The sequence below is a fragment of the Lynx canadensis genome, chromosome B3, assembly GCF_007474595.2.
Source record: "Lynx canadensis isolate LIC74 chromosome B3, mLynCan4.pri.v2, whole genome shotgun sequence".
Classification (NCBI taxonomy): Eukaryota; Metazoa; Chordata; class Mammalia; order Carnivora; family Felidae; genus Lynx; species Lynx canadensis.
This window is the reverse complement of record NC_044308.2, coordinates 109679451-109705993: the sequence shown is the minus strand read 5'-3', so window position 1 is coordinate 109705993 and position 26543 is coordinate 109679451. Positions and strand designations below refer to the sequence as shown.

The 26543-nt window shown below is 40.1% G+C and overlaps 1 protein-coding gene across 3 annotated transcripts in view; it reads left to right on the top strand.

Moving 5' to 3' along the window:
• PPP2R5E (protein phosphatase 2 regulatory subunit B'epsilon) overlaps nt 1-26543 on the top strand; it is a 149856-nt gene that overhangs the window by 100079 nt on the left and 23234 nt on the right. For all 3 annotated transcript variants that reach the window (XM_030319262.1, XM_030319261.1, XM_030319260.1), the window contains exons 4-5: nt 6099-6200; nt 12772-12864. In XM_030319262.1, coding sequence (XP_030175122.1) covers nt 6099-6200; nt 12772-12864 — 195 coding nt within the window. The remainder of the gene's footprint in view (nt 1-6098; nt 6201-12771; nt 12865-26543) is intronic.

Here is a 26543-nt window from a genome sequence, read left to right as displayed (position 1 = left end):
AGGTCAACATAGTTCTGAATGTTCACGGTGGTGGGGGGAGACAGTGAAACCGTGTCCGTGGTTGCCATTGAGGGCCACTGGAGGGAGATAATGGGAAAAGAGAGATGAGCAGTCAAAAAACTGATAGAAATGTGGTGGGGGAATCAGAGGAGAAAGAGAAAGAGACGAAGAAGTCAGGTCCATGCGTGGTCTTCAAGGATGGGATGGAGGTGGTGCGCCAGAGAAAGGACCCCGAGAACCATCTGTGCGTATCATGGTGCTGTGTTACCTTGCAAAACTCACAAGCTGTTTTCTTATTGGTAAGAGGAGGGAGCTGGATGAGAGAGAGTCTCTAACATGATTGGATTCTAGAAGCAACATGGAATTCCTAATCCTAAATTTTCTATCTTTAAGGAGGGGTTATTTAGATTTTAATACGTGTTTCTCCTCTTCCCTCAGCCTTGCTTTCTGTCCTTATAGTAGCCATTTTCTAGAGGCCAGCCCAGTGCCTTCAAACTTGTAGTTTGATTCCAATATTCAACATTTATTGTATTATAATGCCTTTGGAATGAAAGTGAAACAGATTATACCTCAAAGACACTTATTTCTTAAACTTCTTTTTCTTCACATTGATACCAGTGTAGATTAAAATAAAATAGTTGGAAACCAAATCCTTGTAATGTACTGTAAAAATTTCTTTTGTTCATTTTGGAGAACCCATTCCTGAATAAATAAAATAGACAGCCTACGACTAGAGCCTCATGCATTTAAATACATAATAGAGACGGTTTTCGAGACCTTAGCGATACCGTGTTGCATTTCAGTGTAGCCACATAGACTCCACAAAATTGGTCTGTGGTGGGGAGTGTTGCCCGTGGCTACTTGTAGTCATGACATGTTTGCATAAGCATAAACCTGCTGTTGGCTATTTAATAACGTTACCTATTTAGTAATCCCTTTAAAGCCTGGACTAGAAATCAGAAGTGGCTGTCAGTGATAAAAAAAAGATTTAATGGAAGCAAATTTACCATGTTGGATAGTGGTTTGTTTTTTTTTAATGTTTATTTTTTGAGAAAGAGCATGGGGTGGGGAGGGGCAGAGAGAGAAGAAGACGGTGGTGGACCTGAAGAAGGCACTGCGCCGTTAGCCTGCCAGCGCAGACTCACATACGGGGCTCAGACTCCGGAACTGTGAGATCGTGACCCGAGCCCAGATCGAGTCGGACACTCAACCGACTGAGCCCCCGGATATTGGTTTTTAACCATTTTTCGATCTTGGAAATCTTTTGAAAATAGGACCAGGGCAACTAGATCTTTTCCTAGCTCGGACTCACACATATTAAATGTTGCGGCAAAGTCAGGGGATTTGGAGGACCACCTCCCCTTCCCCACTTCTCGCTGTGGATAAACCAGTTTTAAACTCCCAGTTTTGGAGTTCAACCGTATAGTTACACTGGTCCATTCATTGAGACTTTTAACCATTTGTTCCTGAACTAGGCTTTAGGCATTGTAGGAAGCTCTGATTTTTAACTCTCTCCTGACAGTAATAATCTCATTCAAACAAATTCAAGAGCCCGTTTTCATATTGAAATTAAAGGCATGACTTATATACCGTATGTCTCTTACTTAGGCCTTCTATAGATTTAGGAATTATTTCGTGTGCCTCAAGAGGAATGACAGCAACTACCTAGTTTATCATCCATATTCCTCTTGCTTTGCTACAGCTTTTTAAAATTTTCCTTTAGATATGCATTTCTATCCTGTATGGTTAAAGTCTCATCATTTTCAGTTGTCTTCCCCCTAAATCTTTATTTATAAACATTTCTTTGTGCTTCTGTATGGCCATCATCTTTAATGCTGCACAGTATTCTGAGTTGATGTACCTCTTGGATGTTGGACATAAAGATTATTTCTAATTTTACACTTTTTGGAGAATGTTGTCAATGACTACTTTAAGTGGTTTTTTCGGGAGTGCCTGGGTGGCTCGGTCAGTTGAGCGTCTGACTTTGGCTCAGGTTGTGATCTCACAGTTTGTGAGTTCGAGGCGCAGCATCGGGCTCTCTGCTGTTGGCATGGAGCCTGCTTTGGATTCTCTGTCTCCCTCTCTTTCTGTCCCCCATCCCCAACACATGCTCTTTCTTTCTTAAAAATAAATAAACAGGGGCGCCTGGGTGGCGCAGTCGGTTAAGCGTCCGACTTCAGCCAGGTCACGATCTCGCGGTCCGGGAGTTCGAGCCCCGCGTCGGGCTCTGGGCTGATGGCTCAGAGCCTGGAGCCTGTTTCCGATTCTGTGTCTCCCTCTCTCTCTGCCCCTCCCCCGTTCATGCTCTGTCTCTCTCTGTCCCAAAAATAAATAAACGTTGAAAAAATAAATAAATAAATAAATAAACATTAAAAAAATGCAGAAAATACTTTTTAAAAAGTAGATTTTTCAGACTTGTCTTGGATTAGTTTTTCACAATAGATTCTCAAGGATGAGAGCCATGGTTCATCCATTCATGACATTTTTATTAAGCACAGTGCCAGCCTGGGTCAAAAGCTTGGCCATTTCTGTGACACTTGATATGCTTTGACATTCTTTCCAAATCTGCTAGCAAACTACTTAACCGACTGAGTCAGCTTGTAATTGTCCAGCCCATTTGATCTGTGCTTCCTCATTATTCATGTGGTGAATATTTAGAAGTAAACTGAATAAAGCATTATAAGGAAGGCAAATCTGAAGAAACAGCAGTGTGTGGCTGAATGAGATGTGCATGCCTCTAAAACCACTCGGTGTTTGGATTATTTCCATACCTGACATTCTTTTGATGTGATAATTGAGAGATGAAGCTTTGACCAAATTAGAGGTTTAGATGAACTCTGTACAGAGTTAACCATTTTAAGTTAAATAACCTGGATTTATTTAAATTACTCAGAAAACTTTAAATTGAAATTTTAAAAAGCAAAACCAAAATACACAAAACCAAAATGTGCCCAAGTTTTTATTTTGTGAACATTTATTGGATGCCTCGTATGTGCTAGGAAAACAAATATGAATGTTACATTGCATACTCTTCATTAGGGGAGAGAGACAGACAGTTATGTAAACAATTGCTGCAGCACGTGATGGGCTCTTTAAGAGAGTGTATATGTCCAAGAGTATAAAGGAGCAGAAGTTTCTGTGTCCTTTTAGTTTTTACTATACAGAGGCCCACTCGCTTTTTAACTTTTATGGTTTATTTTCACATTTTGGAAGAGGAAAAAAACTGTTACAGAGTACAGTAAATATGAATGATTTAGTTGGCATGAAAATTCAGTTTTTGAAATTTATGGTTTCAAAAGCAAGGAACTGAAAGACTTTTGCCCCTTTGTGTGTCTTTTTTCTTAAATATTATTTATTTTGAGAGAGAGAGAATAAGAGCACACTTGCACAAGTGGGGGACGGGCAGAGAGAGGAGAGAGAGAATCGCAAGCAGGCTCCGCACTTGTCAGCACAGAGCCCTACAAGGGGCTAGAGCTCCCGAACTGTAAGATCGTGACCTGAGCCAAAATCCAGAGTTGGATGCTTAACCAACTTACCACCCAGGTGCCTCTGCCCTTTTGATTACAGTGTGGCTGGCTTGTTGCAGAGAAGTCATTGGTTGATGGCTTTCTGAAAACTCACTAGTTTCTTTGTAAATGGAATTCCTAATAATCATTGGAAGGGACAAAAATAACATGATAGACCTACGCGTGCTGTCATTGGCTGTGGCAGAAATGGTACAATCGAATGATTGTTTTCAGTCATCTCAGCTAAAGTAGAGCAAAAGAAGTGGTCTGCCTACTTTTCTAGAACACTGTGGTAGAGCCTGACAGCCTGGGTTCAGTTGTAACTGCTGGTTACTGAGTGTAACCTCAGATCTTCTCAACACCCTTGTTCCTACTTCCTCAGTGGTAAACTGGAGATAATCATAGTATCCACTTCATAGAGCTGCTGAATCCGATAGGTACTGCTCTATGCGCATCTCAGTCAACCTCAGAGCAGTACTTGCTGCTGCTGACGTCTTTGTCCTTCCTAAGATACCCTTAGCTCCTGAGACCCTAAACTAGTTCTTTTCTTCTCCTACTTTCTGTTCCTTTTCATTTGTGTTGCCTGGTGGTTCTTTTTCTGTCTCATTTCTGAGTGTTGGATGCCTGAGGGTCTTTCTGTTTACTCCTTTCTACACTGATCCATTAGTCTCATGGCTTTAAATATCATCTGTACGCCAAAGAGTCCTTATATGTCTCTAGTCCTGATCTGTCCAGCTTGGAAGTCCAGATTCATATGTTTGATCGCCTCCTAGATATTGCTTCTTTAACGCATTCCTAACTGGATCTCTGGACCTCCCCACCCACACACGTAAACAAAAAAAGCTTTCACTTTCCCAGCCATCTCCATCTTGGGTAGATGGCCTTGCATCTATGACTCATCCTTGATTCTTTCCTTTTCTTCACGCCATATATCCAAGCCAACAGCAAATATTACCTCCGGAGTATATTTTGAATCGATCTATTTCTGTCTTCTCTGCCACCATCCCAGTCCAAGCCATCATCATCTCTTGCCACCTTCAGAGGCTTCTAGCTTGTCCCCTTCCTGTCTGTTCAATACAGAGCTACCAGAATCATTTTTTAAAAAGCAAAAATCAAATCATGTCACATTCCTGTTTAAGATCAACTAATGGCTTCCCATGACACTTCAAATCAAATCAAATCAAATCTCTTTTCCATAGCTTACACATCTGGGCTCAGTTTCCATAGTGAGGAAATTGGGATACTTAGGGGTTTAAATAAAACATAAGCTCCTAGAGGGCACAGACTTTTTTCTGCTTTGTTCATTGTTATTTTTCTGGTGCCTGGAACAGTGTGTGAACATGATGGGCATTTAGTAACTATTTGTTAAGTAAACAAACACATTTGGATTAATGGGACCCCAAAAGCCTTTCTTCTTCTTTCTTCCAGAGCAGTGTGCTATATTTAGTATTTTCTGCATTATACAGAAAGTCCAGCAAAGGCTTCTGGTGCAGTCTCCTTTCTTGCCTTGTACACATTTTACCCCACTGACCCCTCCTCCCTCCTCTCCCCCCTCCCCCCATTTTTTCTTCACATCTGAGAATATGTTTGGGTCACTGAGAGAGGATGGATGACTACGTGGGACAAGAAACAAATCAAAAAGGAACCTCAAGAATAGTACCAGCTGCAGTTTTAAATTATTTTTTTAATGTTAGAGAGAGAGGGAGAAAGAGACAGAGTTTCAGCCGGGGAGGAGCAGACAGCTAGTGACAGAATCTGAAATAGGCTCTAAGCCGGCAGCTGGCAGCATAGGACCTGACACGGGGCTAGAACCCACAAGCAGTGGGATCATGACCTGAGCCAAAGTCGGACACGTAACCGACTGAGCTACCCAGGTGCCCGCCGCAGTTTTAAAATAAGCATTTTACTACAGAAATCTTGGAACATGTGCAGAAATAGTAGACTGGCATAATGAGTCCTCATGCCTTCATCACCCAGTTTCAATAGTTATCAACTCCTGGCCATTCTTTGAGCAACCAGCATTTAATTTGGAAATTGCCGATGGTAACGGAATACCTAGTCAGTTCACAGAGATTTGTGTCACAGATACAGCTTACTCAGGGCATCATTACTGCTTTGTAAACCAACTGAGAACAGGTGAAGGATGATTTCGAGTATGTTAGGTTTGGAAATATCTTTTCTGATTTGCTTTTTGTAAATGCCTGGGATTTTACCATTAGTTTAACTGTTAATTTGCAAATTGTGAATAAACCTGGAAAGGGAAGTACATAAAGCCCATTAGCCCATTAATTATTTCTATCTTAGAAGCATGCTTGCCGGGTAAGTAAGCACGAGCAGGCTTTGATGGGAGGTCTAAAATCAAAGGGGCCTGGGCAAGGAGTACTGTTCAGGAGGGCTGGAGGTGCTGCTCTACTACTTTCTGGCTTTGCCGAGAGGTGGTCTTGGCCTCAAAGCCCGTGGAGAGAGGTCCTCGTTCCAGTTCGATGGTGTTCCCATCATCTGTCATCTGGGTTCCCTTTGGCTGGCTGCAGACCTTGTGTACGGCTGCCCAGGAGGTGCTTCCAGCTAACTCTGCTGCTTGTTTATTTTTAGGTGTCTTGCAATATATTCAGAACTCTCCCTCCTAGTGACAGCAATGAATTTGATCCAGAAGAAGATGAACCTACCCTTGAGGCATCATGGCCACACTTACAGGTACTTTGAACTACCATTTGTTATAAAAGAAAGATCCATTAACTTATTAGCTGATTAGCATGGGAGTTTCTTGAAGGCCTTTATTCACCCGGAAATCAAATTAGAGTACATTAGTTGAAAGCTTAGAGAATGCTTTCTGTGTTTCTCACTCTTGATAATTAGGATGCCAAAAGAATAAAATTATAATAAGTTTCGGTGTAATGCTTTAGTGCGGTTTCTCCCAGGTTGCACAGTTCTTGTTCTTTTATTAGAGCTTCTCTGTGATCCTGCCTGCCGCGGCCTCCAACAGGAGCTGAGCTGTTTTCACATTATTAGTTAGATGTGATTAGGTCACAGAGTCTATATCTCATTTTCAGCAGCAGGTATCCTGGGGACCTTGAACTCCTGTCTTCGTGATAACCACAGATGTGTTTCTGTAGCCTAGAAGGGCAAAAACGAATTGCAGTAGCAGCTACATTGTGCAAGAAAGAGCAACAGCTGATAGAAAGCTTGCGTGAAGACCAGTTTTGTTCTCTTGCACTGAGAAGGCCATGTTTTCCAGTCCTACGCACGTGCCGGGACAAATCAGGGCCGTCCCCGCATCTCCGCTCCCAGCACCCGGCCCATCTGTACTGTATGTAATGTTCCATACTGGTCTCCTGGCTGCTCGCGCTCCAGGCCAACGTTTCTCAAAGGAAGAGAACAAGGAAATATGAATGGAATGGTCCCCAAGGCTATCTTTCCATCGAGTTAGGATGTCCTCAGAGGCTGGATGACAACCAGCCAGGAGGGAAGGGATGGAGAGAGGGAACAGAACCTCGTACATCAGTCCCGCAGAGGCAGAAGCCCGATATCGCATCTTTGAAGTGTGCTCACGGCTACTAGTTGACTTTCTAAAGAGCAGAAAACTGTGCAGCAGCACGATGAGGCCTAGAGATATTCTACAAGTTTATTTTTTCCCCACGTCAGAATTTTTGACATCGATTTGCAACTTTCCCTGTCTTGCTTTGGCAACTCAAGGTCGCTACAGATACATATGTATGCTATTTCTCCTAGTTATGAGGAGAGCTTTCAGGGGCTCTGTTTTCTCAGCTCTTACCCAGGCACGTTATACATATGTATCCCTGCTATCAATGCCAGGATTGAGTAAATTAGTTAAAACAGTGTAGCTGATTTCCTGTTTTAGCTGCTTGATATTTTTTTTTTTAAGGTGTCAGACATACTATCTGCGATCTAAGAAATTTGGAAAATTATTTGTGCTTTTCCTGGTACATCCCAAATGGTGACAAAAATTGAAAAAAAAAAATTCTTTCGAATAGGTGGACTTCTTGTCCTGTCTTATTCGTAATGCTCACCAGTCATAGAAGTACAGTATAGTCTGGAAGAAATTTAAAAAACAAAACAAACAAGATAATCTCAGGGAAGCCCCACGTCTCACCGTGGAAAAGACAGAGAGATGTCTTCAAAGCTTCAATTTGTCTTCTCCGCATCCCAGAGACAGTAGACCACTCTGGCCATTTGCAAGAGCTTTTTGAATACTCTAAATCGTGATCACCAAAGATATAAATTTCTCCTAAAGCACAGTAAAGTTTAAGTATTTCAGTTAATCCTTTCTAAGCTTAATGACTCTATAAAATACAGGACCAAATTAATTTCTAAAGCTATTAAACTAAATTCTGCCACCAAAAATCTCTAGCTTACCCTGTGTCATTGCTACTGGAGCATTAACTGTTAGTTCACCTGAAACTCGAAAACCAAAGCAACGGTGAGGAACAGCAGGGAGAGCTGTCCCCTTCTGGATGTAAAGTCACAAACTGTATCCCAGAACGGTGTGGTTCCATCTGTGTTGCCGCTCTGTTCAAGCCTATAATCGTCTCATCCCTTCTTTAGCTCAGGGGGAAATATGACTTAAGTTGGATCAGATAAAGGAAACCTACCTTTAAAATTCACAAATTGACCGGGGCCTCTGGGTGACTCAGTTGGTTAAGCAACTGACTGCAGCTCAGGTCATGACCTCGCAGTTTGTGAGTTCGAGCCCCTGTGCTGACACCTCAGAACCTGGAGACTGCTTCGGATTCTGTGTCTCCCCCCTCTCTACCCCTCCCCTGCTCACGCTCTGTGTCTCTCCATCTCTCAATAATAAATAAGCATTAAACAATTTTTTTTTAAAAATTCACAAATTGGCCTTTATTCCTAGTAAAGGTCAAGTCAGTGAGCACCCTCTGTTGCCTTCAGCAACTATTCCTTTATGGAAGTCTTTGTACTCAAGATTCCTGTGTTTCTCTTATGTATTCTGACTCCACAAATTCTTCACCTTTCCATTTTCACTGATAGGTGGTTTTAAGTACTGACGAGCACTCTCTGAAGGTTCAAGAAATCTCTTTTTTCTGTTCATGATAAGTCATGCATGTTATAGTATAGTAAGATATCATGAAATTTAACATTTGACTTTTTCATCGATTCAGCTATTTTTCTGACCAAAACACAGCTCCGGCATTTATTAGCTCCAGCTTTGGCAGCGTGCTTCTTCTTGTGGACCACACTTTATAAGGAAGCAAGGTGTTCATTACCAAATATATGGTAATAGTAGAGAACAACCAAATTGCATTGAGATGTGGTTATTGATTGGGTAGACTGCTTCTGCACACATCTTGTCTGATTTAAATTTGTGGCCCATACAAGATTACTCATAACAAATCCTGGCTCTTTGGAGAGATTTAAAAATAGAAAAATGTTTAAATCCAAATTTTTAGCTTAAATATATCAAAGGTTTATGTATGTATGTATGTATGTATGTATCAAAGGTTTATGTTTATGTATGTTACTTGATCTTTTCCGTTACCTGCATTGGTATCTTTTAAACTGGTATCCCACAGTTACCATGGTTATTCTTTGTGTATTTTCTGTATTTGGGTGTGTATTTCCAGTAGAATATGATTTTGCAGGACTTCCATTTGCAATCAGAGGGTTGTTTTTGGCGCCTCTACACTTGAGACTGAAAAATAGAAATGCGACAGTTTTTTTACTCATGTTCCTTGGAGAATTCATTTATGTGACCTTGAAAAGTAAATTATTCTCAGTCCCCAGGCTGTCTTTCCCTTTGGGAATCCAAGAGAGATTTTTGATTCTGAGGTAAAAATCTGTCTCGTAAGTGTAGAGAACATTTATGCTTATTAATAAATGTGTCTGAAGTGTTTCCACCCAAGTGTTTTATACCATAACTGCTTTCAAGGGACCAGAGTGGGGAGAGCATTTTGCCAATCTTGCTGGAAAGTCCTGCCAGCCCACAAGTCAGGCCTGCAAGATGAGAATCTCTCCACTTGTGGGAATTAACCCCCCTTTTATGGTTATTTGAATAAGGCCGACATTCTGTTTGTAAAAGAGAGTGGAAAACCTAGTGTATGAAACAAGAACAATTCTTCTAGAAGGTGTCGGGACTCAGTCACATTATGATGCCAGAAGTGCAGCTTGACAGAGGCACCTGGGTGGCTCAGTTGCTTAAGCATCCAACTCTTGATTTTGGCTCAGGTCATGAACTCACGGTTTGTGAGATTGAGCCCCACATCGGGCTCCGCGCTGAGAGCACGGAGCCTGCTTGGGATTCTCTCTGTCTCTGTCTCTCTCTCTCTTTTTCTCTCTTTCTCTATCTTTCCCCTACCCCTGCTCTCATGTGCATGCGTGCTCTCTCTCTTGCTGTCTCTGAAAATAAACATTAAAAACAAAAAAGAAGTACAGTTTGATAATGTTCAGATCATTGGGCAAGAAGTTTTTCCAAATTCAGAATTTCAAAGAGAAAAACAGTTTTTTACTTTAAAGTAAAATCCTAATGTGCATACCTAATTTAAGTGTTAAGCTAAAGTCTAAAGTCGTAGGTAAGGTCACTGTATGATGCTTTTAAGTTAGTGGTCTCAGCAGTCCCTTGGGGGGACCCTGAGACCCGATTTTCAGGCCTGCAAAGTCAAAACTGGTTTTATAATAATACTATGCTGTTTGCTGTTTTCACTGTGTTGACATTTGAAATCATATTTGCAAAAGTGTTGGTGGTTCAAATTGCTGCTGCCTTAGCACAAATCGCAGCGGTTGTGGCACATTGGCTTAGTAGATATTCTTCACTGACATGCATTGACAAAAAACAGCCAGTTTCAATTAAGAATGTTCTTGGAGAAGCAGCAAAAATTATTAAACTAAATATCATTAAGTCTTGACTTTCGAGTACACATTTTAAGAAATATTCTCTGTGACAAAGTGGGAAGTATGCATAAAGCCCAATGACTGTATACTTAAGTATACTGATTGTCTTGTGTGCTAAAGCATTCGTGTGATTGAGCTACAGGCTACACTAGCTGTCTTTCCATGAGATGATCAGTTTTGCCCACAGGAATGTCTAGCAAACTGTGCTTGCTCCAACTTGGGTATTTGGTAGATGTTTTTTTTGAAAATAGACAAAGAAAATCATCGCCAGTGCTGATTAAATTAGAGCATTCCAGCAAAATTTAGAATTAGAATTTTGGAAAACTTGTCTTTCTGCTGAACTTTATAGCTAATTAAAGCTTAGACTTTTTGATGAAATTGGAGATACTGAGGAATGTGACTTTTTGATACAATCTAGTAAAATTTGTCACCATTTGAAAAACGCATAACTCAGTGAACCAGTATTTTCCAGTGAATGATGTTAGGAAACCATACATGGTAAAGACCCATTCAGAGTACATGACAGACCATTGGAATTTAGTGTAACAAAGTATGCAAAACTCATTGACTTTGGTTTCAGATTCTGCAGTGCAACTCCTATTTGAGAAACAACTGTCAAGTTTTGGTGTAGTATCAAAAAAGAATATCCACAATTGTGTGAAAATACTATGAAAATACTCATCCTTTTTCATACTGTTAGATCTGCATGAGGCTCAATTTTGTTTACATACTTCAACCAAAACAGTATGTCACAATGGATTGAATACAGAAGCAGATATTAAACTGTTTTCTAATATGCAATTATAGATTTTTCAAAAATAAAAATAATGTTTCTCAGTAATGGTTTTGGAAAATATGGTTATTTCCTACAAACATACATTATTTATGTTAATGTGTAATGTGTTGTTTTAAAATGAAATAACAAATACATATTTGAAATTTTCTCATAGTTTTTCTGACTTTATATATATATGTATATATATATGTTTTTCATATTTATCATATAAACAAAAGGTTTTGGAGTCTTCAACAATTTTTAAATGTAAAGGAATAGAACTAAAAACTCTTGAGAATGCTATTTTAGGTAATAGTGATAATGGTGATATGTATTAGTTACTGTGCGCAGTGCTTTATATATATTATCACATTCGGTCTTAGGAATTATCATCCTCATTATTCACTTGAAGAAACATAATTTTAGAGAAATTAACTTGCCTAGGGCTACACAGTAGGAGACAGAGCTAGACTCCCAACACAGTGTCTGTCTGCCTCTTACAAGTTCTGTTTTTTATGAACTGTTGTATATTATACCAGGATCTCATGTGTACTTTAAAAAAATTTTTTTAATAAAAAAATATTTTTTTAATGTTTATTCATTTTTGAAAGACAGAGACAGAGCACAAGCAGGGTGGGGCAGAGAGAGAGGGGGACACAGAATCCGAAACATGCTCCGGGCTCTGAGCTGTCAGCGCAGAGCCTGACGTGGGGCTCGAACTCCCGAACCGCGAGATCATGACCTGAGCCAAAGTCGGACGCTCAACTGACTGAGCCACCCAGGCCCCCTCATGTGTACTTTAACATAGATTTATTTTGCCAAGAACATAAACAATGATCTTCTGTTTATTAGAACAGTTATTTCAGATTGATTCTGCAGATGAGAGTTTTCTGCTAAACCATCATACATTGCTTAGAGGAGTGTAAATTGCCATAGATTTTCTGAAAGGAAATGTGGCAATAAATGCTGAAAATCCTGAAATGTCTGGATATCTTTTACTCTAACGTTGCCACTTCTAGAAATATTTCCTCATGCAATAATTGAGCAAATGCACACTGATGTATATTACATGATACACAATGTGGCATAATTTGATAGAGAAGTAATTGAGAAACTATTTAAACGTCGAAGCATAGGAGATTGGTTAAATTGATTATGAATAATGGAATTATTCATTTAAAAATTATATATAGTGGACTCTTTGTAGCTACTAAGAAAGATGGCTTAGTTATTATTGACATAAATTGTATATAATATATTGTTCAGATGGTAAAAGTAGTTTGAAAACTATATAAAAATATTATTTATAGTTCACTGGTATGTTGTAGAAGTATAGAGAAAAATGAGGAGATTCGTACATTAAATAGTTGACAGTGTTATCTCTGAGTAGTGAGGCTGCGGGGGAATTTCTATTTGCTTTGTTTGGCTGTATTAGATTTTTAATTTGAAAAGCTAAAAAACATAATAGTGACTGTGAACCACAAGAAGGGCTGGCGTAGCTTGTAATTGATATTAAAACTCAGTTTTCTAAGCCCTGTCAGTTTTAGTGTTATAGACTTTTTATGGTTTTTGATACTATGCTCAGTGAAGTACAATTTGAAATTAATTATAATCTGTTTGTTGCAGCTTGTATATGAATTTTTCATACGATTTTTGGAAAGCCAAGAATTCCAACCCAGCATTGCCAAAAAATACATAGATCAGAAATTTGTATTACAGGTAAGCACATTTTTGTGGTTGCCCAAATTTGTCATTCAACTGCTAACACTTTATCTTATTTTCTCTTGATTGTTAAAAAATCTTTCAATGACAGTTATATCACCATTTAAACAAATGTATTCTGTATATATGTTAGTTCCCATTATTACCTGTTAAAAGTGACAAGTACCTGTTTAATTTATTATTTAATTTATTGCTGGGCATTAATTACATTTTAAACAACAAGGAATGCCCATGCCTAACTCCCTGCAGTTCGCTTGCTTAAAATTTAATTATAAAGGAATTTCGTGAATATAACTCTGGTTTGTGTGAAACTTTATGTAGCTTGAAAACTCCTATTTGCATAAGGATTCTTAAAGAACCATTGCTTAGGTCTGTTAAAAGTGAATAAGCATGGCCTAGAGCAGAAATAACCTTCAATAAATAATCAAAGTCAGATACTGGTGAGCTTTCACAGTAGGAAATAGCACAGCCTGACAATTTAAAATTCCCATAAAGGGATTAACTCTCACCTCTCTGTTTGGAACTTCTCAGGGTATGTATTCTTCCTGACTCGCCACTTTACATTTTATAACTATAGACCACATCTTCCTTCTTACGTGGGACTCGGGAATGTTCATGACACTGAATTTTTAGGTAACGTGTTCTTGCTCCTGTTGTTGACATTCCTCTCTAAAAATGGGTACTTGAGCCAACTGGTGTATGGACTGGTGTAGCTCCTTTCTGAATGATTAGTGAGCACCAGGGAAAAAAAGAATTAGTATCTATCTCCTAGTGAGCCAGTAAGCAGACTTTAAAATTGAAAACATTATTTTAGCAAGCAGTTGATCTTCTGTGCCTTTCCTGGAGAAAGGTTGATCACCTTTGTGATGACCTCATTTCCCCTCCTTAATTAAATTAATAACATTTAGAATTCTGGATATATTGGGTTGAGAGGCTTTGGACAAGTGAGGTTTGAGTTAGAGATGGAGAGGTAGGTAAATAGGTGGATACATGGAGCATTCATTGGTTGGGCAGATAGGTAGGCTGATCCAGATTCTTCTACCAAGGAAGCAAAATGCATTTGAGACAAAAAAGCAACACGTAATCAGTCTGTGGTGTTTGGTACTGGAAGGTCCTTGCATTTATATAGCACTGTACAATTGTCAGAGCATCTTTACATGCATCGTTTAGTTTAGTCTGTACAACAGTCTAGAATAGACACAGCTAAATTTTAGTCCCATTTTACAGATGAAATACACTGAGGTTTGGAAGATTATCAAGTTTCCCCAGGCAGTTTCCTGTTCTGGTTTTCTGTCCATTATGCCATGATGCCTCCTTGTGATTCCCCTCACTATAACTTGGAATGACTGCAGGGCAGGAGTAGTCCTCACTTGTCAACACTAACGAAATATTAAGGTTTCCCTATGTTTATGGTAAGTTAAAGTACCCAACAGGATCAGATAGTGAAGCCTGTGTTCAGTTGACATGGAAATAGTACACCAAAAGCTTGCATGGCCCAGCTCAGTGTGTTCTTCATGGTAGATGGGTACTGATGATAATGAAGCTCATTAGATTAAAACATCAGAGAAACCCAGACTTGAAGGGATGTTTTGCATGTCTGTTCTGGTTCTTCACCCAGTGAATTAGTCTCCTTTGGGACCCTGAAAAGGGGTGACTCCCATTTATTCTTTCTTAGTGAAGGAGGACCATATACTTGAGCAGATTATTCTGTTTTTGTTAGAAAGTTCTTTTTTTATTGACCCTCCCTATACCGTGTACCCTCTGGCCTTATTTCCCCAGAATAGGCCTTTAGTACTCACTGGCTCAGACACAACAGTTCAGGTCTTAGACCACAGCGTTTGTGTTTACCTCTTGGCTCTTTTTCCCTAGAACAGCAGTTACAACTCAAATGCTTCTAGGCTCATTTATAATAACTATGGTGGCCAGGTGTCAGATAATAGGAGGTAGACAGAGTTCTACTAAAGGGAGCTTTGGCTACCCCTCTTCTTTCAGTTATTGGTAGACTTTTTTTTTTCTTTTCTTCCCTCAAGAGAAACAGAAATCCAGATTATTTGTGAAGTTTTCTCATAGTTCTAAACTCCTGCTCAGGATGAACTATGCCCATCCGCCTTCTGGATCCAGCCGAGCCACTGTCCGTATGCTCTCTGTTCTAGACTTTGTCTTTAGTTCTGTGGACCCTGTCTCATTTGTCAGTTTTGGAAGGCTTCTGTCTCTGTCAGGACATAGTGCCCTGAGCCTTGTCAGTCCAGCACAGCTTAGAATTGGGTTCTCCGCCGGTGCCAGGTTTCTTAAAGGGGAAGAAGTCTCATTAGCTCTTCCTGCTGTTCCATGGCACTGTTAACTTGTGTTAACATAAGTTGTGTTAACTTGTGGTCTTTAACTGATTTCTAATTTAGCTTTATGCATAATGTAAAGCCATGTTTTCTCTTGTTCTCGTTCGTTGCACAATTTGCCGTAGGATTTGACATGTATTTCTGCAGAATATCATTTCTCCCCAGACTTTTGAAGTCTTTCTGTATCTTGAGCCTGTCATCCACCGCATTCATCGTGCCTTCCATCTCGATCACATCTGCGACTTTCTTAACTGTGCTAGTAGCTATTGGCTTCATCTCAGGTCATTGACTGAAGAAGTTGTTAAAACAGCCAGCACTGATGATAGAGGCCTTTGGCATGCCTTTAGCGACTTCCCTTTATTTAGCACCGATTCATTAATCAACAGTCTTTGAATTCCATCCTTAAACCCGTTAGAAATTTACTCTAGAATGTCATCATCCTTCTTTCATTTTAAAATTTTGTTCATAAGGAGAGTGTAGAGACTTTGTCAGATGCCAGAGTAAAAGCCAGGACTGTGTGCCTACAGCATCCCCCTCATTTATGGGCCATGAGACTTTATCATAAAAAGGAATGCCATTCATCTGCCATGGGACATTAGTGAACTTCTAGGGGCTCCTGCTCCTTATTGGTAATGATACCCTCAGTACTTAACAAACCGTGCGATCGATCATCTGTCTCCCGAGTTTTTGCAGAGACGAGAAACTGAGTATACATAGTGAAGTCCATGTACTAATGCTTTGTTTCCAGCCCTTGCCTCATTTCTACAACTTTTGCCTCCTTTACCTTCCCTCGGCTGGGTCTGTTGATGAGCTCAACCTTCACATGAGGGCTCACCGCAGTTCCTGAATCAGTCAGGAAAGGGACAGGCAGAGTGTTGGCAAAATCAATAACACCACCGAGTGGTGCTTGAATGTAATCCTGTGACTAAGCAGAGCATTAACTGTCATGTTGGGGATAAGCTCTGGGTGCCAATTAGCTGCCATTTTCCAGAACAGCCGTTCATTCTTGTTGCTAACCTGTAAAGCTGGCCTCCTGCCTCTTTTCATACCCCTTAGTCTGCTGATGACTTACCTGGGATCCTAGCACCTTGCAGGAGTGGGGTCTCAGTCCCCAGTGTGATTCTCCTGAGCTCCCTTCCTGGGTTGTTTGTTTCTGACTTGGGACCTGCGTGGCCCTTTGGAGCTTAAGGCATCGTGCTGAGATTACGCCCTGCCCCTACACACCCTCCTTTTCCTCCCGCCGCCATGCCTCAAGTATCCTGGAGCTGGCAGCTCCTTCATTTGTGTACCATGTAGTTCGCTCATTCGTTATTTACACCCCCTCTTCCCCCTGCTTGTTTCTCTCCCCACAGCCTCCCGTGGCGCCACCTAGTCCTGGCGTGGTTTGTACCTAAGCCTGGTTTTCTTATGACACGGGAACCCTCCTACCTTTCCCTTTTGCAAATCAGGATGACATTTACCGCATTCCTTTTCTTGGAGCAGATATTTTATTCTCTGTAGATTCTCAAAGGATCTCAGAAGGGATTTTTGGTCATCTCAACTTAAAACTTTTTTATTGAGTTAGGCATAATGTATCCTAGCCATGAGATTTCAACCTAGTTTCTATAGCAGCTAGCTGTATTCTTCACAGTCTGTTTTGATTCTTGTTTCTCCTGTCAGGAAAGACACAAGCAAAATTAAGAATTGAGCTATTTTAACATAAGGTAGTGGAAAGAAAGTTAGCAAGCTGTGTATTTGCAGCCTGACTCCCCTGTGTACTCTAAGTAGTAGATTATTGGGCTAAAATATGCACCGTGGGGTAAGAAGGAACTGCATTAAAATGGGCTTTTCTGCCTTACTTGGCAGTGTGGTCTTCAGCCAGTTAATACACTTGCTGTCCGAGCTTGAGTCTCCTCATTTGCAACATGAGGTAACAGAAAAAATGAGATTTAAGTACATAGGATGTATACCCAAACTGACAATTGTTACATATGCTTGATTGAGTTGGCACTATGGATACAAATATAGGCTCCCTGCCTTCAGTTGTAAGCATGTACTGGAAAACTCGGGCAGATTTTTTTTTACTCTTCTGAACCTCAGTGTTTTCTTCTCTAAATGGCTATAATGTGAACCTCTCTTGCAACAAATTATAACAAGTAGGCTTGTTATGATGATAAAATGGTATGACTTGTAAAAACTGCAGATAATCATGCATGGATTATAGTAGTCGCTCATTAAATACAAAATCCTCTTTTTATACTGCCTCATATATTGTTTACCCACATTAGTAGTCTATCTTGCTCATTAAATACTAATTCCTCTTTTTATACCCCCCTCATATTATATTGTTTACCCACATTAGTAGTCTTATTTTTTTTATTCCAATATTAATTTTAAAACCTCCACCTTTTGGGGCACCTGGGTGGCTTGGTCAGTTAAGCATCTGACTCTTGATCTCATCTATGGTCTTGATCTCACAGTTCACGAGATCAAGCCGCGCATTGGGCTCTGTTCTGGGTGTGAAGCCTACTTAAAATAAATAAATAAATAAATAAATAAATAAATAAATAAATAAATAAAATCTCCACCTTTCGAAATGAAATTTAAAAGTTTATGTGAGCGGCACCTGGGTGGCTCAGTTGCTTAAGTATCCAACTCTTAATTTCAGTTCAGATCGTGATCTCACAGTTCGCAAGATGAAGCTCCGTGTTGGGCTCTGCACTGATTGCAAGGAGCCTGTTTGGGATTCTCTCTCCCTCCCTCCTTGCCTCCCTCCCTCTCGCCCTCTCTGTCTCTCCCCGCCCCCCCACTTGTTCACAAGTGTGTGTGCATGCTCACTCTTGTTCAAAATAAATAGACATTTTTTTTAAAAAAAGTTTATGTAAAACTTATAAGAAATTTTTGCAAAGAAGCCTTGAACAAATGACATATTCCTAGATGGGAAACTTGCCATCATAAGGATATCCATAGAATCTCCAAGTTAATATACACATTTAGTGCAATTCTAATTACAATTTCAGGGGTGCCTGGGTGGCTCAATCAGTTAAGTGTCCGACTTTGGCTCAGGTCATGATCTTGCGGTTCGTGAGTTCGAGCCCCGCATCGGGCTCTGAGCTGACAGCCCAGAGCCTGGATCCCGCTTCGGATTCTGTGTCTCCCTCTCTCTCTGTTCCTCCCCCACTCGCACTCTGTCTTGCTGTCTCTCAGAAATAAATAAAGAATAAAAAAAATTTTTTTTTTAGTAGTTTATTTGAAAATTTCAAAGTTCATGAAATAAATTTTTGAAATAGAAAACTAAAGATCCTTTGCCTATTAGATATTTATTCATAACCATGAATGTACTATATTAAAACTATAAAGGCACATCAATTGAAACAGTGTGGCATGGGTACAGGAGACTGGAACTTAGCAGAGGCTTGAGTGGAAAACATAAGCCATAAATAATGTACTAATGCATTGGTAAAATCCTTCGGAGAGGAAAGCTGGGAGGATTCTGTTGGCTTAAATTTTATCCACTGAGCAATTCCATGAGAAATAGTCAGGTGTGTACACAGAGATATATGTACAAGCATGGGGAATGCATCATTGTTAATATAAATTGGAAACAGTTTAAATGTTCCTCAGTAGGGTGTTGGTTGAATAGACTGTGGACATTCATATAATGGGATATTCATCATTTTGTTTTTTTTTATTTTTAAAAAAAAAATTTTTTTTTTAACATTTTTATTTATTTTTGGGACAGAGAGAGACAGAGCATGAACGGGGGAGGGGCAGAGAGAGAGGGAGACACAGAATCGGAAACAGGCTCCAGGCTCCGAGCCATCAGCCCAGAGCCTGACGCGGGGCTCGATCGAACTCACGGACCGCGAGATCGTGACCTGGCTGAAGTCGGACGCTTAACCAACTGCGCCACCCAGGCACCCCTTCATCATTTTGTAGAAAGAATGAGATAGAGCTACACAAGATCTGTTTTGAAGTGAAACATGCATATTATGGAACAGTATGATGTTTTTGAATTTGAGTCTCGTATTTTAGGGAAAAGGAATATTTGTATATGCACTAAAAGTTTTGGAAGGCAAACTGTTATTAATTGCCTGGTAGAATGTGATTAAGGGTGAAGAACATTACTTTCTGATTTTTTGTATTTCTCTAGTTTTTACATTTAAAAAATGAACATGTATGTTATCAGCAGTGATTATAATTACGTTAGTAATTTTTAAATTTTATTTAATAAAATTATAAATAAGGTATTTACTAAGTCTCACTTTGTTGCGTTGCATTTTTTCATCAACCTCAGCTGACTCTGTGTGTTAGCCTTTGTAAGACTGTTTTTGTAAGACTACACCATTCATTTATACTTAACATTTGTTTTCATCACTTGTATGTGTCCTTTTAAAATCTGACGCTCAGTGGAAAACTTCCAGTGTTGCCCCAAGAACCTTTCTCAACACTACTCATTTTTCTTCTTCATCAGGAAGCAGTATAGATTAGAGGTGAAGTGGATAGACTGGTTTGAATTCAGGCTCTGCCATTTTTTAGTGCATGACCTTGGGCAAGTTATATAACTGTGTTGCCTCCGTTTCCTCATCTGGAAAGTAGATGCAAAATATCCACAACATAATTGTTTTGTGGAGAGGTGGTTGTGGAGATTTATTAAGTGAATACATGCATAGGCACTTAGAACAGTTCCTGACAACACTAAGAATCTTCTTTCATCATATTTTCTAGAATAGCCTCAGTCTGTGAAGTCACATGGTATTTGTCTGTCAACATCTTAACCCCCATGTTATGAATTTTTTTTTTGAAATTCGACTTTTACTTTATAAAAGTCAAAAAAAAAAAAAAAACCCAAACCCTTTGGACTCTGGCTATTGAGATTTTTTTCAGGTGTTAAATGTGGTCTCTCCTGTCCTTGGATTCATTTCACCAACTGATTTCTTCCAGTGTTAGAAGTGAATGTGTATTAGTGCCAGGAGCATAGACTTTTAATAGGTGAGAAGAAGCAGAGGTGCCTGGGTGGCTCAGTCGGTTAGGCGTCTGACTCTTGATTTCGGCTCAGGTCGTGATCTCACGGTGTATGAGATCAAGCCCCACATTGGGTTCTGTGCTGATAGCGTGGAGCCTGCTTGAGATTCTCTCTCTCTCTTTCTCTCTCTCTCTCTCTCTCTCTCTCTCTCTCTCTCTCTTCCCTTCTCCTCCTCATGCTCTTATCTCTCTCTCTCTCTCAAAACAAATATATAAACTTAAAAAAAAAAATAGGTGAGAAGGAAAGATAGGACATCCAAATATTTATTGAGGCCAGACAAGTGGTACGGAATGAAGTAGTCTGAGTGTGACAGGAAGGAGTGATAGAGACAGCAGTGACCTCAAGAGGTCAAGAGAACCCGGAAATCCAGATTTTTGTACGGGCCAGACAGAACTCTCTGTAACTTGTACCTTTGAAGGGTTTGCTGTTTTTTATTTAAGAATGGTATGACTGAGTGGCTTGCTTAAATTTCACTGTAATTTTTATTAAATCTAGATTTATGTAACCTTTAGCATTTCTTATATACTTAATCTAAGTCTTTATAAAAGAAAGCTGTCAGATTTATCTAGAGAGTCGCTTGATTGCATAGTACACTTGTGTCTATGGTCATGTTGATTTTAGACTTAGCAACTGCCTTGTATAGCTACAGGTGTGCAGGCTGACTTTGGCTTATGGAACACACGTGTCTATTCCCAATAAAGATAATTTTCATCTGTGTTAGGACAGTTGGGAAAGTGGTTTCTTTATGATCTCTCCTTCCCCCACCCGATCAAAAAATGAGTTGCCAAACCTTGAATTATTTCGTTGGGTGTATTATCGTGGCAAGAGTTTAGTAGCATATTTCTAAAGACAGCTTTCAACCACTCTGCAAATCTGAAAAGCAGTCAGTGGTTGCTAAGAGACATACTGTTCAAGTGTCCCCGTAAACATATGTACTGCTGGAGATTGTGACTTAGTAATTTGTATTTCACATTTGCAGTTATATTTAAGCTGAAAGGTGCGATAGTTACCATGCAAATTATGCAAATCATTTACCCTGTCCTTAAAAGTGACGTTTCGTTATTGTGTTTTAAAAACTCAAGACAAATTGGACGTGACACACAGCAACCTGTTAAAAACTTTTAAGTTTTAAACTGAAATAAATTTCATGAGGCCTTGAATGTCAGCTCTGATACAAAGAGCTATTTTCCAAACAAGTTCCTTGAATATGCCAAAATGTTTACATTCTCTCTCAGAGGCTGTAGCATATAAAGCTTAGAGAATTTATTTCTATCAGGAATTTTATCAGGTAGCCATTACCGATGAACGGTAAACTACCTCTTCACCTCATCCCCTCCAGTGCAACTTGTAACTTAAGAACCTTGGGAAAGGGCTTTCCTGCCTGGACTCCTGCATTCAGAGCCAGCTTTCTGGTTGCGCAGCTTGGGCGATGACACGGGCCCCAGGCTGAGAAGGGCCCTGCTCTTGGTTTAATGCTTTGCCATTGTGGTCTTGAAATTCTTAATGGTTTTAAATTTTTTTTAATGTTTAATTTCTATTTTTGAGAGAGAGAGAGAGAGACAGAGACAGAGAGAGACAGCGAGAGACAGCGTGAGCAGGGAGGGGCAGAGAGAATCTGAAGAAGGCTCCTGGCTCTGAACTGTCAGCACAGTGCCCAACACTGGGCTCGAACTCACGAGACGCGAGATCATGACCTGAACCGAAGTCGGTTGCTTAGCCCACTGAGCCACCCAGGCGCCCCAGAAATTCCTACTAGTTTTTGAACAAGGAGCCCCACATTCTCATTTTGCATTGGGCTCCACAAATTATGTGGCTAGTCCCTGCCTGCATCATTATGTAGAGTAACAGCTCTTTCTTGAAGTGCTGACCAAATTGATTGTCTTAAGATTTTAAATTGCAAGGTTTTGTTGAGGGAGAAAACAATGGACTTCTCTAGTATGTGGGAAGAATAGAAATTAGGAAGAAAATAAAAGCATATGACTTGACAGAGTTTGTGTTTGTGTGACTTCCACCTTTGAAATCTTTATAGTGAGTTTCCATCAGAGTCTTGAAGTCAGAATTGCTAGAAGCTTACAGCGTGCAGCCTTTCCACCCCTTGTCCCCACCGTGCTTTCAGTGGTGCCCCCAGATGAGCTCATTTCATACGTTGGTCCTCTTGAGTTGTTCTCATTCATTGGAGTCAGGCTGCTGTTGGCTCTCATTGCTTGGTTCTGGGCTGTTTTCTCCACGTGCATTACCTGGTCACGGTAAAGGTGTTCAAGAGATATCATTTTTCAGGTTGTAGAATAGCTAAAGTTAAAAGCAAAGCCAGAAATTTGGAGACCTGATTTTAATTTGGATGAAAACATTTAGAATACCAATTTCATTGATTGTTCACTTGAGCATGTCTGATATTCTTTACATTTAATATTTCTTTACATGGAATGGAGGGCAGGGTAGTTGCTTCTTTATCCTAGTAGAGGGCAGTTGGACGTTTTGTTTCAAACCTTTTGCCCTTAATTTTGAAAAATAGGGGCGCCTGGGTGGCGCAGTTGGTCAAGCGTCCAACTTCAGCCAGGTCACGATCTCGCGGTCCGTGAGTTCGAGCCCCGCGTCGGGCTCTGGGCTGATGGCTCAGAGCCTGGAGCCTGTTTCTGATTCTGTGTCTCCCTCTCTCTCTGCCCCTCCCCCCGTTCATGCTCTGTCTCTCTCTGTCTCAAAAATAAATAAACGTTTAAAAAAAAAAAATTTAAATTTTGAAAAATAGGTTTTAATTAACAAAGTAACGCCTATTAAGTAATTCAGATGTATTTATATGATGTATAAAGAAAAGTAACACTCTTCTGACTCATCCTTCCCCAACCCAGAGTCTCAATCCCTAGAGGTAACCACATTCAAGTCTTCTAGCAGTTTACATGTATTTCCTTGTATGATTTCCATTTCTCTAAATTGTATTCTTAATGCTGCTGTTCCTTGATTTTTTAAAATCTTTTCCTACTGTGTATCTTTATATGTCTCCCTCTCTATCTCTTCCTTTATATCTCAACAGTGTAGTTGTGTCACAAAATTTAATGAAATTGTAGTGTTTGCATTAGTGTACGTGTTGTTCTCAGCCAAGGCACATGTTATGCTATAATTGTGTTTCTTCTCCTGTAGAGTTTTTTTTTTTTTTTTTTTTTTTTTTTTTTTAAACCCCCTGGAATTAATAGTTGCCTTATTTTTCACATGCTTGCTTTTCTGGGTATTGGTTACTAGTTCATCCCTCCGTTCTTCTCTGAGTGCAATGTACAGCTTTTCTCAGTCTGGCCCACACATTGGCTAGTCTGTAGTTCCATTGTTTTCCCTGAAGGGCTCCTTCCCAGAGCTGGAGCTCTGGGCATCTTGCTCTGGTTGGCACTGGTGGCTTCCTCTAGGCTGTATCCACCATAGTTATCCTGGGATTTCCCTTTGCCACTCTTCTGCACTCTGCTTCTGCACTCTTTGCTTGCTTATCTCCCTCTCTTTGATTTTTGGCAGAATACATCTTCTAGATGCTTCCTAAGAAGGTATGAATGGGTTGTAAGTTTTCGAGACCTGCTTCTCTGAACATGTCTTTGTTCTACCCACACACTTGATTGACATTTTGGCTAGGTATAGCTTTATGGGTTAGAACTCATATTCTCTCAGATGTTTTAGGGAGTTCTAGATTGTCTTCTACTTCCAGTATTGGTATTGAGAAGGCCTGTGCCAACTGGGACTCCTTATCCTTTATAGTGACCTATTTTCTCTCTCCGCTTTTGAGATCTTTTCTTTGTCCCCAGTGTCCACATAATTCAAACTGATGTGCTTTGCTGTAGGTCTTTGTTTATTAATTGTGCAGAGAACATACTGGCCCTTAGCGGTATCGAAACTCATGTCCCCTTTTTCTGGAAAATTGCATTGAATTCTTTCTTAGATAATTTCACGTGCTTTGTTTTTGTGTCTGTGTGTCTGTTCTCTGTGCCTGTTTGGAACGTGTTGGACCTTCCAGATGGATCCTCTAGTTACCTTCTTTCTTCTATATACTATCTTCTTCTATACTTTCAGGATAGATTTGCTCATTGTAATGTTCCAGTTCTTCTGGAAGTTTTATTTCTGTTACATCTTGAATTTCCAGAAGTTCTTTTTATTTTCTGAATATCCATCTGTAGTTGCTCTGTTTTGTTTCAGGGATCCAATAGGTTTGTTTATTTCTGGGGATAAGTTCTTTTTTGCAGGTTTTTTTTTTGTTTGTTTGTTTTTTTGGTTTGTTTCTTTGCTTGCATTGTGGCTCTTTCCTCTGATGTCTTTATGATTGTTTGTTTTGGTCTCTTTTGTGTTAGAATGCTGGTGATCCTTGGCTTTATAGTTACATGTTAGTCATCAGAGAGGCTTCTTAGAACCATTGAAGAGCCTTCTTAGAGCGCTCGTGTGTGTGTGTGAGCACGCGTGTGTGCATGCATGCACACAAACGGGAGACACTTAGCACATTGGGCAGAGACCTTGCTCTTTCAATGACAAACCCTCAAATATCTGTATCAACAGGTGTTTCCTCTTGAGGCTGTCAAGAGGCTGAGGCTGAGGTCCCTCAAAAGGGACCTTCCTGGGGCGCCTGGGTGGCGCAGTCGGTTAAGCGTCCGACTTCAGCCAGGTCACGATCTCGCCGTCGGTGAGTTCGAGCCCCGCGTCGGGCTCTGGGCTGACGGCTCGGAGCCTGGAGCCTGTTTCCGATTCTGTGTCTCCCTCTCTCTCTGCCCCTCCCCCGTTCATGCTCTGTCTCTCTCTGTCCCAAAAATAAATAAAAAACGTTGAAAAAAAAAAATTTAAAAAAAAAGGGACCTTCCTATCTCCTACCTCATCCAGGATTTTGAGGGCTTAGGCAAAGGGACCGGCAGAAGTCTCATTCTTCAGCATGCTGACTGTTATTTAATCCCCCCCCCTTTTTTTTTAATTTTTCACTTAGTTGTGTACAGTGTCTTGAAGATGAGAGACTTGGGTGCTTAATCTCTCCAGATTTTGATTGTAAATCTTTAGTCCACTGCTTGGGACACGGATCTGGGAGGTCTTGTTACTCTTTCGACAAACTTTCAACCAGCCCTCCTGTTTTTAGCTCCCCACACCCTTGCCATCAAATATATCTGGTGTCTTCAGTTCTTAAGCCTTTTAAGGGTTCTCTAGTGTGAACTGGCTTGCTTCTTGTTGGCTCCCTTCCTTGCTGGCAGGATGGAAAAACACTTAGCAGAGTGGAGAAAGAGGAAACCTAAGATAGTTACCCCTTGCCATCCACTTTCCATCTTTGAAAAACGTGTAAATTTGTCTCATCTGCTCTCCATTCCTCTTTGCCCCGTGGGTTTCTTCCATTTTTATTCTTTTATTCTAATCTCAGGGGGGACTCAGGAGAGAGTTTCAGTCTCCCATGTCTGATTGGGAGACCCTAACTGCCTTTTTCATTTTGCCCTTTTCATGTCCCTGGAGATTTATGATTAGGTTCAAAGGAGGGTTCTTTGGCTAAATCACTCCCCAGTTCATCCCTGTTTGTGAGCTTCAGGAAAGCTGGCTTTGTAAACTAGGAGTCAGCATGTTGACAGGTCTATCTTTGCTCTGTAGTCACCTTGGAAACTCTCCAGCTTTTCTCTGACAACAAGTTGCCTGCTATATTGTAGGGAGTGCAGTTCACTAGGCATTTACAGATGCTGGATGAGATTTCTCATTGCTTTTTTGTGGGCCGTGTCTATATGACTAAGCACAAGTGTGTCATTTTGTTTTGGAAAGCAGAGCTCATCCCTCTCCTCCTTTTCTCGACGTGTGTGTTGTTATACTTTTTCTTTTGTCTTTTATATCATGAACTCACCAAAAATGTGTTCTATAGAGCCGCAAAAAAGTAATTTATATAATGTAATTTATCTTTCTTTCTCATAGGACATCATATATGATGATACTATTTGTGGCTTTGTAAATGACTTAAGTTAGATGCCTGGTAATGCATGTTTTTTTGAGTGCCTAATGAAAACACAAGTTAAATAATTTTTGCTTAATTATATTTTCATTAAACTCTTAAGATTAATAGTACATAAGCATAGTTGATTCAGGTTTTGCTAACAGGACACCCCCTCAAACCTTCTCTTATGTTGGTTGCAAATTACCCATTAAACCCTTTTATAACACCTAAAAATAGAAACCAGATTAAAAAGTAGAACTTAAAAGGTTAATTATTTCCATTAACAAGGAGTAGGATGAGTAGGTTAGAGATCTTATGTCATTTTGTGTGTGTGGTAGATAAGAGATACTGGGCCCCTGGGACCTTTTCGCTTATGGGGCCACATACCTTTCCTTCTTAGAGTGTTCCCTGTGGAAGTGTTTAG